Here is a 15,280-nt window from a genome sequence, read left to right as displayed (position 1 = left end):
TTCCATTTAAAGCTTAGCCTAGTCACTATTGTCTTGCAAATTTCCTATTGAAAGCATGTACCCAACAATTTATCTCAACTTATATTGCGATCACATCCCAAGAACCTTACCCCATACTTGATTTTCTTGTTTATTTTGTTGTTTTAATACTTATTACAAAACCCCCTTTTGATATTTGACACTTTTGTGTCACCCCCTTTAATTTACAATGTCTTTTATCGCAAATGTTTTAACTACGACTAACTTGAATGAAATTCTAATTGGTTATTAATTCTCAAAACCGCTCCCTTGGGACACGACCCCAACCCTTGGTTGGGTTATTATATTATCGACGATCGTAGACACTCATACCGTAGGTCAGTGTCGTTGGTCATGATAAGCATCAATTATCACTTTGTCCGAGAGATGGTTGAAGATCAATCTTTGGTGGTTCGCTATGTTTCATCTCAAAATCAAATAGCAAATATCTTTACTAAAGTTGTTGGCACAACTCGGTTCCTCAACCTTAGATCCAAGCTCATGGTTCGATCAAGAACATGTTCTTGCAGGAGGCTATTAGAGATTCCTCACCTATTTGAATTCAAATATTGTAGTTAATTTTAAATTCAATTGTCGTAGCTCATTCTTTGTAACAAAGGATTACTCTTCCTTTAGAATTGGTATTAGATTAGGACTCTTATACTTATGTCAATATGTACAAAATGTATAAATACAATACAATACGACAGAACAACCATCTGCTCTTATTTTCTCAAAAGCTTCTCGTACTTATTCTTTATATAAGGTAACTTGGAACACCAAAACTCAATTCCAAGTGATGACTCTGAATAACAAATAATTTATTTTCAAACATCACATTAATTGGAAAACTCTTTTTTGTTTCTTCAAAACTTTTGTCTTTTCTTGTAAGTGCGGGGTGAAAAATAAAGGTATAACAACTAGCATTAACAATGGCGATGATGGTCTTCACATATCATCCTACGAAGTTTGACGATAATGAGAATTAAATTTGGCGAGTCTGTAGTTCTGACATATATCTATCAACTATACATACTCCATTTTTTATTTCATTTAAATTTTACTTTAAGAGAAAAAACAAAGATGAAAAAGAAATCAAGAGGTAAGATTAAAGAAAAATTACTCACTGAAAATAGAAACAATTGGCTGCCTTTATAAAGTGTTTCTTGATGTTCTTTGAGATTCTTTCACATATTCATTTATTATTTATCAAACTATATTAGCCTAAATAAATTACTAAAGGATTTTTCAGATTTCTAGAGTTTTTTTTGTGTATATGTTTATTTAACCTTTTTAAAATATTTATTATAAAATCTTCTTATTTTCTTTATCTTGTATATTTAATCTAAGTGAATATACATAATTAAAAAATATATAGTTTACCTTGTATTTAAATCTTTTTTTCTTAATTTTTTACCTTCATACATTGGGTTTTCTCTCTTTTTTCTATTGATTTTCTTTATTATTTTTATTTTCTTTGCTTTTTCTTTTGATTTAATTAATTTAGTATTTTATTTATATTTATAGTTATATTCCTTAAACAAAGGCAATTTTTAAACATTAAAATGTTGAAAAAATAGACAATTTTAACTATTTAGATCTTAATGCAATATCTTAAATATTTTAAATGCGCATTCAAATTTAGAAGTTTAAATCTTAATACAGATTTAAATATTAAGATGTTTATTCGGATTCAAAAGAAAACAAAAGCATGACTTTAGTGAAAAAAGACGTAGTTAAAGAACATATATTAGGCTAATTGTATGAACGAAATAACTATTAACTAAGTACATAAATCAATATAATATTTTTTGCTTTAGATGAAAAAGAAGAAAACAGTTTTACCTAAAAAACAAGTTTAAGTTACTATTTGTTTCTTGGACCCTTCCAGAAGAAATTTGTTTCCAATTTATTTTTGCTACTTGTTTTTTTGTTTAATTTAGTTAATTTATTGAGCGGCCACTTTTGGAATGGTCAGATATTTTTAGTTTTTAACAATTTTAGTAGTTTACATATATAAAACCGGCCTAACTGGGTCAAGATTCAATTAAAAAAAGAAGTTAAAGTTACTATTTATAAAATTTCTCAAAGCATAATACCAAAAAACTATTTTTGGAAACCACAATTTTCTTAATTATAAGATACTTAACGAAAAAGGAAGAGCTTAACCAACTTTGTCTAGGAAAGGGTTTCTCAAGACTTACACAATTTGCATTCTATAAATACAACATAATTTCATAGACTCTGTATCGAATTCCAGTCATGACTAGTATGGACGTGTTGTCTGAATGCGTTATTCACAAAAAACTCTCTTATCTTAGTTTTCAAGAATCAGCCAAGTTGAGCCTTGTCTCCAAAACATGGCTACAAGCTTGGTTAACTCATCCCAACTTGGAATTCACCTTATTGTCTTCAAAACATGGCAACAATATTCATGATAGGAAAATTGTGGATCAAGTCATGGAGAGATATAGGCAAACAAAAATCCCTATTGAAAAATTTCAACTTTCAGTTACAATTTTATCTCTTCATCGTCCTTTTGTTTTTCCTCAAATGGATAAGTGGCTCGGCATTGCTCTTCAGAATGGTGTAAAAGATTTGTCGTGTGAGGTTTCTCTCCCTTCATACCCTTTCCCTATTTTCACATTCTTGGCACCAAAATCTTTAAGAGAATTGGTTCTGTTGGGATGTAATCTCATATTGGATCATTCATTGTCTATTACTACTACTCAAGTGATAAGCTGTCATTCTTTGAGAAAGCTTTCTCTAACTGAGGTTGGATTAGACGACAACATGCTTCGAGCTCTGCTCAATTGTTGTCCCTTGATTGATGATTTTATCATTGAGCATTGTCGTTTATTGACAAAGATTGAGCTGCGAAATCTTCAAAATATCAAGTCAGTCTCTATTAGTTGCTGCAAGAACCAGAGTGTTACAATCCAGACACCGACTCTACAACACTTGTCTTATTTTGGGTGTTTTCTGGAAGATTCCCCTGTATTGGATATTGTTGAATGTCGAAATCTAAAATCTTTACAGCTAATAGATATGAGGATATCTGAAGGATTTCTCCAGTGCCTTATTTCTACATCTCAATTCCTCGAGAGATTGACATTAGATTACGTTTCTACAAGGCTGGAAAGGTTCAAAATCTGCGGGAGTCCATCCGTAAAGTTCTTGGCGATTGAGAATTGCAAGGGATTACAGGAGATTGATGCTCCAAATTTGGTATCACTCGAGTATGATGAAGATCAAATTCCTGAGCTTAAAGTTGCAAAAAGGTGTCGCCAACTGAAGAAATCACAATTATGTCTCGATAGCTTGAAAATTTTGAATGCTGAATGGTTTGGTGAATTGAGGAAATTTCTATCAAAGTCGAGCTCTTGGTCTCTAGTTTCCCTTAATTTTGAGGAATGCAGTGAGATCAACTTGAAAGATTTGGTGCTGCACCATACAGTTGCAACCCCCAAAGTGAACGATTTAGTTGTACGTATAGAATCGTCTGACAAGTGCCCAACACTACTTGTGGATGCTTTGCTATGGAGTTGTCATCCTAAGAAAAATCAAGTATTGAAATGATATCTTGTTTCATGGATCGTTTAATATATATGAAGAATTCTCCTTGTCATGAAATCAAGCGTCACAAATATAGTCAATTAAAAGAAGTAAAAGTCACTAAATTTGACTTGGAGCATCGGTGTGTGGAACTCGAAAGTGGAGAGCTGGCAGAGATGAAGGCAATTTCGTTTGAATTATATTGGTGATGTAGTTTATTCTAGTGCAAATTGAATGCACTTATTCATTTAACTTATTAGACGTAGTTGTAGATTTGTCACAAATCTCTTTTCCTTTTTGAATTATATAGACAGTTTGAATTATGAGACAGTTTCGTTTCATAATTCTTTACCTACTCTTTTCATTTCAATGATTTAATTACAAATCATTTTGTTCAATGCTGCTCCATCTTTTTTTTTACCTATATATTGCTTCCTCCTTTGTTTGTCCTACTTTTCACTTTAGTCCTTTTCAAATAGAATGTTTCTTTTCTTTTTTAACGTCTCTTTAATTCTGACTTTAATTTCCACATAGCATATTTAAGACCAACTTGTATTATACTAAAAAACTCTAAAAAACTATATACTAAAAAACTCTAAGAGGATTATACTAACTAATATGACTCCACTAAACAACTTGTAACTAACTAAAAAACTCTAACTAACTTTTAAAGTGGACCAATAGCAATGCAGAAGCTCTGGCATGTGTAGTTCAATATAAACACAACTCACTACTTTGTCTATATACACAACACAACAAGCCTCATTTAGGATCTCTGTGTAATTTTCACAAACTCTCAATCTCTCTGATCTGATAATTAGGAAAAGAGATTTCCAAGGCGTAACCGTCTTTATACGGAGGGAGAACAATAATAGGGAAATGCGTTGAATTCTCAATTGTTGTGAACTTCCACTGGACAACCTCAAAAATTATATTCAAAGATACCTAGTATAGTTTCATAGAGAAAAAAATTGATCTAGAGAACATGCTATATATATATAGGGTAAAAATAGTCAAGACATATGGATGTATAAAATCATGACACGTGGAAGGTAGTAAGAATCAGCAAAGACAAAGCTAAACAAGACGCATGATCGAAATATAATTATAGAACCAATGTGTTGTAAATCATTGAATTCCTTGACTGAATACTTTCAATTTTTCTCTACCAATTTCGTTACTTGTTCACCAGCTTTTTGTAATCGTCAAACTTTTTTGGGAATATCTCCACCAAATATATCATTGGATGTCTTATCGACAGGCTACAATATTATTTAATACACTCAATTGTCTCATCTCACTTCTTATTTAATAGCTTCGCATCCCGATCAATTTAATTCACATATCCTTTAAACCTCACATACAAATTCAACTACTATATTATTTTCGGAATAAATAAGAATAACTCTATTAAAATAATTTTCTATTTTTCATACGTGCATGGTAGCCGATAAATTATACGATTAATTCTCCTCGAACCTTTTTTTCATTTTTTTGGTGGAATAAAACCCTAATCCATTTTTAGCACTATTTTTTTCCTATATGATCAACTCACTTAGTCTATTAAATTCAGTTTCTAATGTTGAACTCCCTAGAAGACAAGAGGAAATAGTAAATTTTCTTGACTTCTCGTAAACCAATCCAAAATTCAAACTCAAACCTAAATTTTCTTGACATCAACTTTTTATACCATGACTTTGCCATTTAACACCTAAAATACTTTCAAATAATAAATAACACCCAAAAATGAAAATTCCTTGTAATCCCAGAAAGCTTGAACAAGTCCAAACTGACGACTTCATAAAGTAGACGCCATTGACTTTAATAATCAATGGTCATTTTCCTATTGATGAATTTCTGTTATTAATCCACACAAAAAAATAATTAAACTAAGCAACACGTCCACACTTCCAAACCACAAAAAAAAAAAAATGTCTTCTAGTCATTTTCTTTCATTCCTTTTCCTTTCTCTTCTAATTTCCGGGATCTTTTCGGACCTTAACGCGGATAGAGCCGCTCTACTCCACCTCAGTGCGGCCTTCAAAGGCCGCACTCTTGGGTGGAACACAACCAATTCAACCCCATGTTTATGGCAAGGTGTCAAATGTGATACTACAATCAACCGTGTAATTGATCTCCGTCTCCCCGGATATGGTCTATCCGGTGAGATACCCTTAAATTCCATCGGAAACTTAACTGAACTCCGTACTCTCAGCCTTCGGAGTAACTCTTTATCCGGTCTTCTTCCTTCTGACATAGGATCATGTACAGAGCTACGCATACTTAATTTGGAAAACAACGACTTCTCTGGTTCAATTCCAACGACTTTTTTCAATCTGAACAATCTTATACGCGTGAGTTTTTCAGGGAACAGGTTCTCTGGTGAGATATCGGACGCGTTTAACAATCTGACTAGGATGAGAACTCTGTATTTGGAGAATAACAACTTCTCTGGTTCACTTCCTGATTTGAAAAACCTCTCACAGCTTAATGAATTCAATGTGTCTTTCAATAGATTAACCGGTTCGATCCCTTCGAGTTTAGGTCAATTCGTAGCTTCTTCATTTCTCGGAAATTCACTCTGTGGCTCTGCTTTCACTCTTAGTCCTTGTCCTGAAAACAATAACCTCACCAATCAATCGGATAAACTTTCCGGTGGAGCAATAGCTGGAATAGTAATTGGCTCGATTATCGGATTCTTCATACTACTATTAGTTTTGTTTATGTTAGTGAGATCAATTTATAGGAGTAAAAAAAGTTTCCGTCAAGTGAACGTCTCTCCTACGCCAAATCAAGTACTTTCGAGTCCTCATGATTCAATGGTGACAGAAAATCATGATATCGAAAATGTTTATTCGGAGAGGAAAGATAGCAAGAGGAAAGTTTGTGATGATAGGACAAAAGGGATGGTGTTTTTTGGGGAAAGTTTTGAGCTTTTTAGTTTGGAGGATTTATTGATGGCGTCCGCGGAGGTTTTGGGGAAAGGGTTAACTGGAACTACTTATAAAGCATATTTAGATAGAGATGTTGAAGTTGTTGCGAAGAGGTTGCGAAATGTTTGTGTTTCAGAAGAGGAATTTAGGGGAAAAGTGGACGAATTGGGAGGAATTAGTCATGGGAATTTGGTGCCTCTTAGAGCATATTATTATGGAAGAGATGAAAAGCTTGTTGTTTATGATTCTATGCCTACAAGTTTGTATGCTATTTTGCATGGTAAGTATCTTATTTCTACTAAACTTTAGCTTATTGTTGTTTTAATAATAATATTTGTTACTTACTTCTTTTGGTAGTTCTAATTGGTTTGTTTTCTCTGGTTTTGGTTAGGGCGTCAATCAACTTAATTAAAATTCTTGGCTTAGATTAGATTAGCTTCTAGTTAATTGTTTTTTAGCTTTAGCTATGAAAACTGAAATTATGTGGAAGAGATGGTATGAAAACAGAGGAAAGGAAGAAGACCATTTGGTAGTTCTCTTTTACATTAGTTAATTGTTATCAGATCCACTGTCGCTATAGGCTTAGCGGCATTTACAAAGAGTGTTAAAATGTAAAAGCCACTAGTAATTACCTCTAAAAATATACTCCTTAACAACAATTAAGCTATTGTCGTAAATTAATAGTGGCTAAAGATAATTTTTGATGTTGTGTATACTGATGTTCACATCACAACTAATGAAGGACCCATGTAATATTATTAGAGAGAAAGGGACGTACAACAAGAACTTTCTGTGTAGAGGGAAAGCCTCCTTAATTAGTATTTAGTTGAATAGGCCTTCTATCAACTCACATTCTATTAAATGTTATGAAAACGAACTATAGAATTTTACTAGTATTAATTATTTCGTATTCTAACCAATTACTATTACTATGAGTTAGTTTTAACCTTTCTGATTTTGTTAGGCGAAGGACAAGAAGCATTGACATGGGTAATAAGGAGCAGAATTGCATTAGGAGTTGCCAATGGTATCGAATATCTCCATTCACTAGGCCCTAAAGTTACTCATGGCAACATCAAGTCATCTAACATCCTCCTCACACACTACTACGATGCATATCTATCTGAATTTGGCATAACACAGTTGATTTCCTCAACATCGAACTCCAAAATGACTGGATACTACGCCCCTGAGGTGACAGATATTCGAAATGTTTCCCAGAAAGCTGATGTCTATAGCTTTGGCACAATTCTGTTGGAACTCCTAACGGGTAAAAATCCTAGTAGTGTCATCAACGACGAGGGAATTGACCTGCCTAAATGGGTGAAATGTATAGTTGAAGAGAGGGGGACAACACAAGTGTTTGATCCTGAGTTGATTAGTTTTCAGAATTGTGATGAAGTGCAAATGGTTTCATTGCTGCATCTTGCTATTTCTTGTACATCCCATCACCCCGAAAGGCGGCCGCCTATGGCTGACACTACCAGGAGGATCAAAGAAATTGTTATGTGAGTTTTGTTAATGTTTGATCTTTCCCCCTCATTCTTGTCCAAATGAAGGTGAAAATCATGGTTTTATTCCTTTCTTGGTTCTACAAGAGGGGCAAATTCATACCTTAAAAATTGGGCACGTGAATATGTGATCTCTCTATAAAACTAGATATTTTATGTATATATATTTTGAATTAATATAATATTATTTATTGCCTCTCATGTTATAATAAAGTTAGAATATTGATACAAAATACCGAGTGATTTACCTTGAGAATTAGAGATCAGTTTCTACTTAATGCATCTTTTACTTTCTTTTTTTTTAAAAGTAGTTATCGCCATGTTCTAGAAATCCTAAATTTGCCTCATGAAACTCATTACTTTATTGGAAAAACAAAAATTAGCATAATGCCAAAATAAAGTAATGGATTTCACGAGGCAAAATAAGATATGTAATTTGAAATCATGAAGCTGTTGTTTCAAAATGAAAAGAAAGGGTATAAGGAGCCTCTTTTAAACCCTTTCTTTTCATTTTGAAACAACAGCTTTATGATTTCAAATCACATATCTTATTTTTCAACTATGGTTAGCTAATTTGACTCCCATTAATGAAAACAAATAGAGCAACTCCCAGTAGTTTCTTTCTTTGTTTTTTCCTATCAATTATTCATGTTTTCAACGCTTATGGTTGTATTATTGTGTGTGTTTGTGGTAACTTAGTCGATTGGTACGATGTCTAATTACCATTTCCAAAATAGCCCAAGAGTCAAGTACAACTCACTTGGGCCCAATTGCCATTTTTGTCTAAAGCAACTTCAACAGCTCAATTTCACATTTAAGACGATGGATCCGGATCCTTAACCACCTGACCCACCACGTTTAACACTCGGGCATGTCAACCCACACCTTGTACATAGATATTCGCACTCAACCATTGCATTTGCAGCCACACACACAGATACACGCTTGCAAGGTTGATCATCCTTGAGGGCAAGCGTGTTCAACGAACACCAGAATGATGCATAACCCTAGTTCCTGGCAGAGGCAGATTTATTAAGGCTCGTGGAGGTGCCATGCCACATGCAAGCTTCCACGAAGCTCTATGTATATATGGGTAAAAATAACAAGCGTGCCACCCAAAGAACCAATGTACTCTGTGATGCTAGCGTCAAAGTAATAAACCTAAAACCACTTGACCAAATTAGCGTCTATTGTAACAATCTATCCACAACTCAATCATAGCAGGTTTGCAAGGTTGATCATCCCTCAACGAGCACCAGAACGATGAGAAAATGTCAAAACTTGTACTGGGAAAACTTTCAGGACTTACATCTCAGGTAATAAACCTAAAACCACTTTGAACAAATAAGTGTCTATTGTAACAACAACAATCTATCCAACCGAATCATATATTGAAAAATTCTAATATCAGATGTCCCCAAAGGGACAGACTGGTTCACGCCTCTAGTTATTCAACAACTTATCAAAACGAACCAAATTACTCTACGATGAAGCTCACGAGAACCTGATTTACGTACATTTTTAATATGCATTCAAGTAACTGTTTATCACTCAAATCTTTCCTATTCAACATTGATGATCATTAGTGGATTCAAGGATTTTGTAACAACATGATGCAAGATATGAGTTGTATACAAATATAGAACTCCAATTGAACATGATATTTGTAGAACCTGTACAAGATAAGGAAAAATACAAAAAGACGCAATGACATGACACAAATTTGAAAACAGGGCACCAGGCAATCAGGAAGATCATTTACCCTCTCTCTCTTTGCCTTCAAGATGTTTGTAACCTGTCATCAGGTTCACTAAATATGAGGTGAAGCAAGGCTCTCTAAGTAGGTAGCCACTTGAACTTGAAGAAAATCATCGGTCGACACATAATCGGCAATTCGCTTGAATGATGCATTCCTTGAATTGTACAGTGTCACCTCTGTGCCAAGCTTCACCAAAACCTCATCACCATTCTCTGCCACAAACAACGGCGAGATATTAACTCTACCATCATCCGGTGATGAGATGGTAACCAATTTAGTCCATGTTTTCTCTACACCATATTCCTTCATCACCCACATATCTGCCTTATTCGATTCATAATTGCAACAAGCAACTAAACGCCCCCTTGATTCACCTAATGTCCAATGAATACCTCCACCTTCATACCTAGGCAGAGCTATTCTCCCATATCTCTCTTTAGCCAAATCCAACGTAACGATCTCCGACGAAATACCACCCGAAACATAATCACAACATCCTTCCCAATGAAAAACCCCATTCGCAAACACACCAACATTTCCATTTACATGACCACTATCAAAACCCTGAATACTTGACCAAGAATTACCCTTTAAACTATAAACACTAACCATATTAACATGTTTTCCCTCATTATCGATTCGAGGAAAACTAAACATCTTAACAACCTTATAATCTTCCGCATATGCATCATAGCCAAATCCATATCTAATATGCACACCACCATCACCAACTTCATACTCGATCATCAAATCAGGAAATACATTAAACTTTCCAGTACACGGATTCAATAACATTAAATTAAACGAATCAGTAGTTAAGCAAATTAACCCATTACAAGACCCCAAAATCCAAGCCGAGAGAGACAGAGTCTTAGAAGGACACTCATGTTTAGACACAATAACAGATGAATTTTCAGAGCGTATAGTGTAGACATGACAAATTTTGCCCAAACCAGAAACAGTGGGTACAGCAGCAAGTGTGTAGTCAGTAAATTTGGGGTTGTTCATAGAAAAATTGATATGGGTTTTATGGAATTGCGAATCTGAGAGTAAAGAAAGCCATGATTTCGAAACAGACGTGAATTTCAAGAGAGTTTTGAGAGGTAACCTAATGAGAATTTCAATGATGATGTCTTGAGGAAGAGTTGGCATTTCTTCCATCTTCATTCAATTGTTATGTTTTTGTTTATTGAAAAGGCAATTGCAACTGAAATACGTATCTTTTTGAAACAAGAAGATAGTGAGAGTTAACAGAGAAAATATGAAAGTGAAATGAGTTTTGATGTCATATCAATTGTGATTACACGCCACTCTTTATCTTTATTTTTATTTTTGCGTTACGTTTTCCTTCACTTGTCTTGTACCTAAATAAGCCGCCTTCTAGTTTCTGCCAACACTAGATGGATAGGAAAATTTTTATAATGATAGAGTTCCAACCAACAATAGTTGTGTGACCCTCCATTGATTAATTGACACTTGGATAATGTGTTTATTTCTTTATATTTTTACCATCTCTCTCCTATTCAGAAAGAAATGGTAAAAAGATAAAAAAGTGGACCCATTATTCAAGTGTCAATTAATTAATAGAGGGTCACACAACTTGTTGGTTGGACCTCTACCATTGTAAATTTTTTCGATGGATAGACTTCATAGGAATATTATTTAAGTTTGGCACGAAATTAAATACTAGAGTATACTATATATTATGGAGCTGTGATGTGAAAAGACATAATTAGATTATGAACAAACAAAATTTCAATTAAAATTCTAAAATCTAAATAAACTTCACACACAGTAAATTATTACTACTTGCTACTCCCTCCGTCCCTATTTACTTGTCCATATTTCCTTTTTTAGTTGTCCCTATTTAGTTGTCCATTTTGACAAATCAAGAAAGGACAACAATTTTTTTCCTATTATACCCTTATTTACACTTCTTGAAAATTGTAAAAGTGTATGTTGTTTCCCTCCAATTTATTTCACTTTAATTCAAATAAGTGGTTGTAATTTTGAAGTGAAAAGTTGTCATAAGGGTAAAATTGTAACTTCACTGTGTTAATCATTGTTGCCTTAATCTGTGTGTCATTTCTAAAGTGGACAACTAAAAAGGGACGGAGGGAGTATTTCTTTCATCTTTTGAGTTGGCCTTTAACGATTTTGAGGTGAGAGTGTTGATAACCTTATCACTTGTACACCTGTGGCCTATTTGTTGCTTCTACGGGTTCCACGTTGGGTGTCAATATAGATTTTGACTTTTTGAGGCTGGTAGTAGCATACAATATTCAATTTGCTTTTGTAGCCCACAGATTTGAGGAAAAACAACAACAAAGGTCCTCAAAATCGTTAAAGGCCAATTCAATGATTTAATTTGACTTGATATAAAATTTTAAAAAAATTAAAACTATATGATAATGAAAAATGATATGATATAGTATTTAAATACCATATTTATTTAAATTTAATATTATAGCATACTTATAAAATAATACATAATAACTATTCCAACATAGTGTATGAGAGATTTGGAAGTACAAAATACTCTATTTGCAGATTTAGTATTATTTCTATATAAACTTCTTCGTGACTTGTGGTAATTAATCTAAAGCTATATCTACCAATTTATTTATCAATTAAGTGGATAAAGGTTCCCGATTATATTATGAACGATAGAACTATGCATATTTTAGAATTTTCGAGTATTACAAAATCTTAAATTTTTAATTCATTCATTTCATAATTACTAGGGATAAAATGATAAATTTACTATTTCGCTCATTGCGTCAATTAAACAATGAACAAGTAATTAGGGACAAAGGTATATTTAATTTGTGAAACTAATTTCGTTGATGGTCATTTATATATGCTGCTTTTTAATAGGAACATTAAGTTGAACAAATCTTCTTTTCTTTACCTTCACGTTGAGTAGAATATTCTTCTCCCTAAAATCAAGCAGATGCACAGGGACAACTTATTAAAGAAATAGTTATAAAATAAATAAAAAATGTATAAATTGAGGAATAAAGTCTATTTTTCCTTGATTTCTTTGCGATCAATTTCCCCAATTTCTCTTAGGTCAATTTTTTAGATGTTTTTAGTAATGAACATAAATTCTGGGAAGGAAGAATAATGTTTTGATTTCAGTTATTATTTTGATTGATTATGTGGTACCAAATTAAAGTTCAAAAATATGAAAAATGATTATTCAATCTTAATGTTGAAAAACAAGGTTATATTATGTCAATTAAGAGCATGCATGTTTAGCCTAGCTGTTGGGAGGTCAAAAACATGTTTGTTCGTTTTTTTTATATATAGAAATAACACTTTTTTTAAAAAATAAAGTGTTTTGACTTTTAAATAGAAGTAGAAGCTAAAAAAAACTTGCTTCTTAAAACAAGTGTACAAAATAATTTTTTCAAAGACAAAAATATCATTATCATTTCTACATATTTGCTAATATATCATTTGTTAATTAATTAGCATATTTCATAAGTTTGATTAATCTATATTTAAGAATTTTATTCTTCATTTTCACACAATAAATTATTTATTTTATTTTACGTTATATATTATTATTATTATCATTATTATTATATATTTTAATTTGTGGAATTGTTTTTTAATTTATTTGGCTTGATGTTATTGATTATGTTTAAATTATTATGATTAATATTTAATATTTTCTTTGATTTATTTATCTATTATATTGATTAAAAACTGTAATATGTACTTTTTAAATAAAAAATTTATAATAGATATTTAAAATATTTTTTTTATAAATAATTTTAATTTTAAATTGCATTGATAACTGATTTTTTTTTCATAATTTGACTTTTGAAAACACTTCTTAAAAATGAATAGTCAGACACAATCAGAAGTATGTCTCAAATAAATTAGTCAAACACAAATTTCAAGAGAGTTTTGAGAGGTAACCTGATGAGAATTTCAACGATGATGTCTTGAGGAAGAGTTGGTATTTCTTCCATCTTCATTCAATTGTTATGTTTTTGTTTTTTGAAATATATGTATGGGTGACATTGAAAGGCAATTGCAACTGAAATACGTAGCTTAGAAAGAAGAAGATAGTGAGAGTTAACAGAGAAAATGTTAAAGTGAAATGACTTTTGATGTCATCAACCTTACACGCCACTCTTTCTTTATTTTTGCGCTACGTTTTCTTTCACTTGTCTTGTTCCTAAATAAGCCGCCTTATATTGCATATAATTTCTGGCTCTGCCAACACTAGATGGATAGACTCCATATGAGTATTATTTTTCTAATAATAATAATTAAAAAAAGAAACACATTAGAAGTTATTATTCAGTTTATATTAATTTGTTTGTCTCCTTTTAATTTATTTATTTAATAGTGATTTTTGTATGGAAAATAATGTATAAAAATAATTAAATTTATTTTAAAATTAAAAATATTTAAGGTTGTGGACGATCTATTGGATTGGCTTAAAAAGTAGCTTTTAAGTTAAAGATAGAAAGTCAAATTTACATGACTTTTAAGTCAAAAAATAAAAAAATATGAGGAGACTTACTTTTGATTTTTAACTTATTTTAAGTTATTTTCAACTTATTTTAAGCTATTTTTAATCTCACCAAACACTCCTATCTTATTTTAAGTCATTTTTGACATATTTTTAAGTTATTTTTATATTTATCAAACACTTTTTAAAATCAAATACTGACTTAAAAGTAAGTTTAATCAACTTTTAGGTCAATCTAAACCCCCCTCATATTATGTGATAAGTTAAAAGAGTCGTCTATAAAAGAGACTTTTAAAAAAAAAGGAAAGTAAGTGAAATAAATAGGAGTATAATTGTTATTCTAACTATTTATTTCTCATATTTTACGCTAAGTCTATTATTTTCTCTATTTTAAAAAGAATAACTTATTTTCTTTTTTCAGTTTTGGTATTTTAGTTTTTTCAAGAGATATATTTTAAATCACAAAATTAATTTATTTTTAGATATACATTTTACGAAACATTAATTTTAATTATAAAATTATTTATTTTTGTCAAGTCAAACATATGTTGTTGTTTTTTTTTTAAACGGGAGTAGAGGTAATTAGTTACTTCCTCCGTCCACAATTGTTTGGCAGATATACTAAAAATAGATGTTCAAGATTAATTATCAATTTAAACAATCAAGAAATAATTAATTACTTTTTTTTCAATTCTGCTCTTAATGATTGTGTAGTTCAATTAAAAAATTATGTGAACTTTTGATATTCTTGATATAGTAAGATTATATTAGTCAAAGGTGTCAGGTAAGCAGCATGTTTTTGGTTGTCAATTGTCATGGTTATTTTGACGTGAGAGTGTTGATCACCTTATCATTTGTACACCCGTGGCTTATTTCTATTTGAATGACACGTGGTGGATTGCACTCTCTTTTCTTTTCTTTTTATTAAAAAAAAAAGTAACTTTTAAATTTTGCACTCTCTTTTAAGTTTTGCTTCTGCGGGTTCCACGTTAGGTGTCAAAATAGATTTTGA

General features: G+C 31.8%; 4 protein-coding genes across 6 annotated transcripts in view; 2 read left to right on the top strand and 2 right to left on the bottom strand.

The window, feature by feature from the left end:
- Positions 1 to 15,280, bottom strand: part of LOC125812189 (mitochondrial thiamine diphosphate carrier 2-like) — a 252,341-nt gene that overhangs the window by 97,434 nt on the left and 139,627 nt on the right. The gene's annotated exons all lie outside the window — the stretch shown is intronic.
- On the top strand, positions 2,281 to 3,597 carry LOC125812248 (putative F-box/LRR-repeat protein At3g59170). Its single transcript, XM_049491769.1, has one exon. It carries the CDS (start codon positions 2,281 to 2,283, stop codon positions 3,595 to 3,597), a length of 1,317 nt encoding a protein of 438 aa, XP_049347726.1.
- LOC125812180 (probable inactive receptor kinase At1g48480) lies at positions 5,323 to 8,132 on the top strand. Its single transcript, XM_049491699.1, has 2 exons — positions 5,323 to 6,786; positions 7,471 to 8,132. Exons 1-2 carry the CDS (start codon positions 5,505 to 5,507, stop codon positions 8,016 to 8,018), a joined length of 1,830 nt encoding a protein of 609 aa, XP_049347656.1. The 5' UTR covers positions 5,323 to 5,504; the 3' UTR covers positions 8,019 to 8,132.
- Positions 9,785 to 13,789, bottom strand: LOC125812184 (F-box/kelch-repeat protein At3g23880-like). Of its 2 annotated transcripts, XM_049491704.1 has the most exons (2): positions 13,707 to 13,789; positions 9,786 to 10,884 (listed from the first exon to the last, which is right to left on the bottom strand). In XM_049491704.1, the coding sequence occupies exons 1-2, from the start codon at positions 13,763 to 13,765 to the stop codon at positions 9,828 to 9,830; spliced, it is 1,116 nt and encodes a 371-aa protein (XP_049347661.1). In that variant the 5' UTR covers positions 13,766 to 13,789; the 3' UTR covers positions 9,786 to 9,827. The 2 variants fall into 2 exon arrangements, with proteins under 2 accessions (XP_049347662.1, XP_049347661.1); XM_049491705.1 differs by lacking the exon at positions 13,707 to 13,789 and having other exon boundaries at positions 9,785 to 10,943.

Source organism: Solanum verrucosum, unplaced genomic scaffold (genome assembly GCF_900185275.1).
Source record: "Solanum verrucosum unplaced genomic scaffold, falcon-dt-bn FXZP01000115.1, whole genome shotgun sequence".
Lineage (NCBI taxonomy): Eukaryota > Viridiplantae > Streptophyta > Magnoliopsida > Solanales > Solanaceae > Solanum > Solanum verrucosum.
Note: the sequence above shows the minus strand (reverse complement) of the source record. Positions and strands in the feature narration are given on the sequence as shown.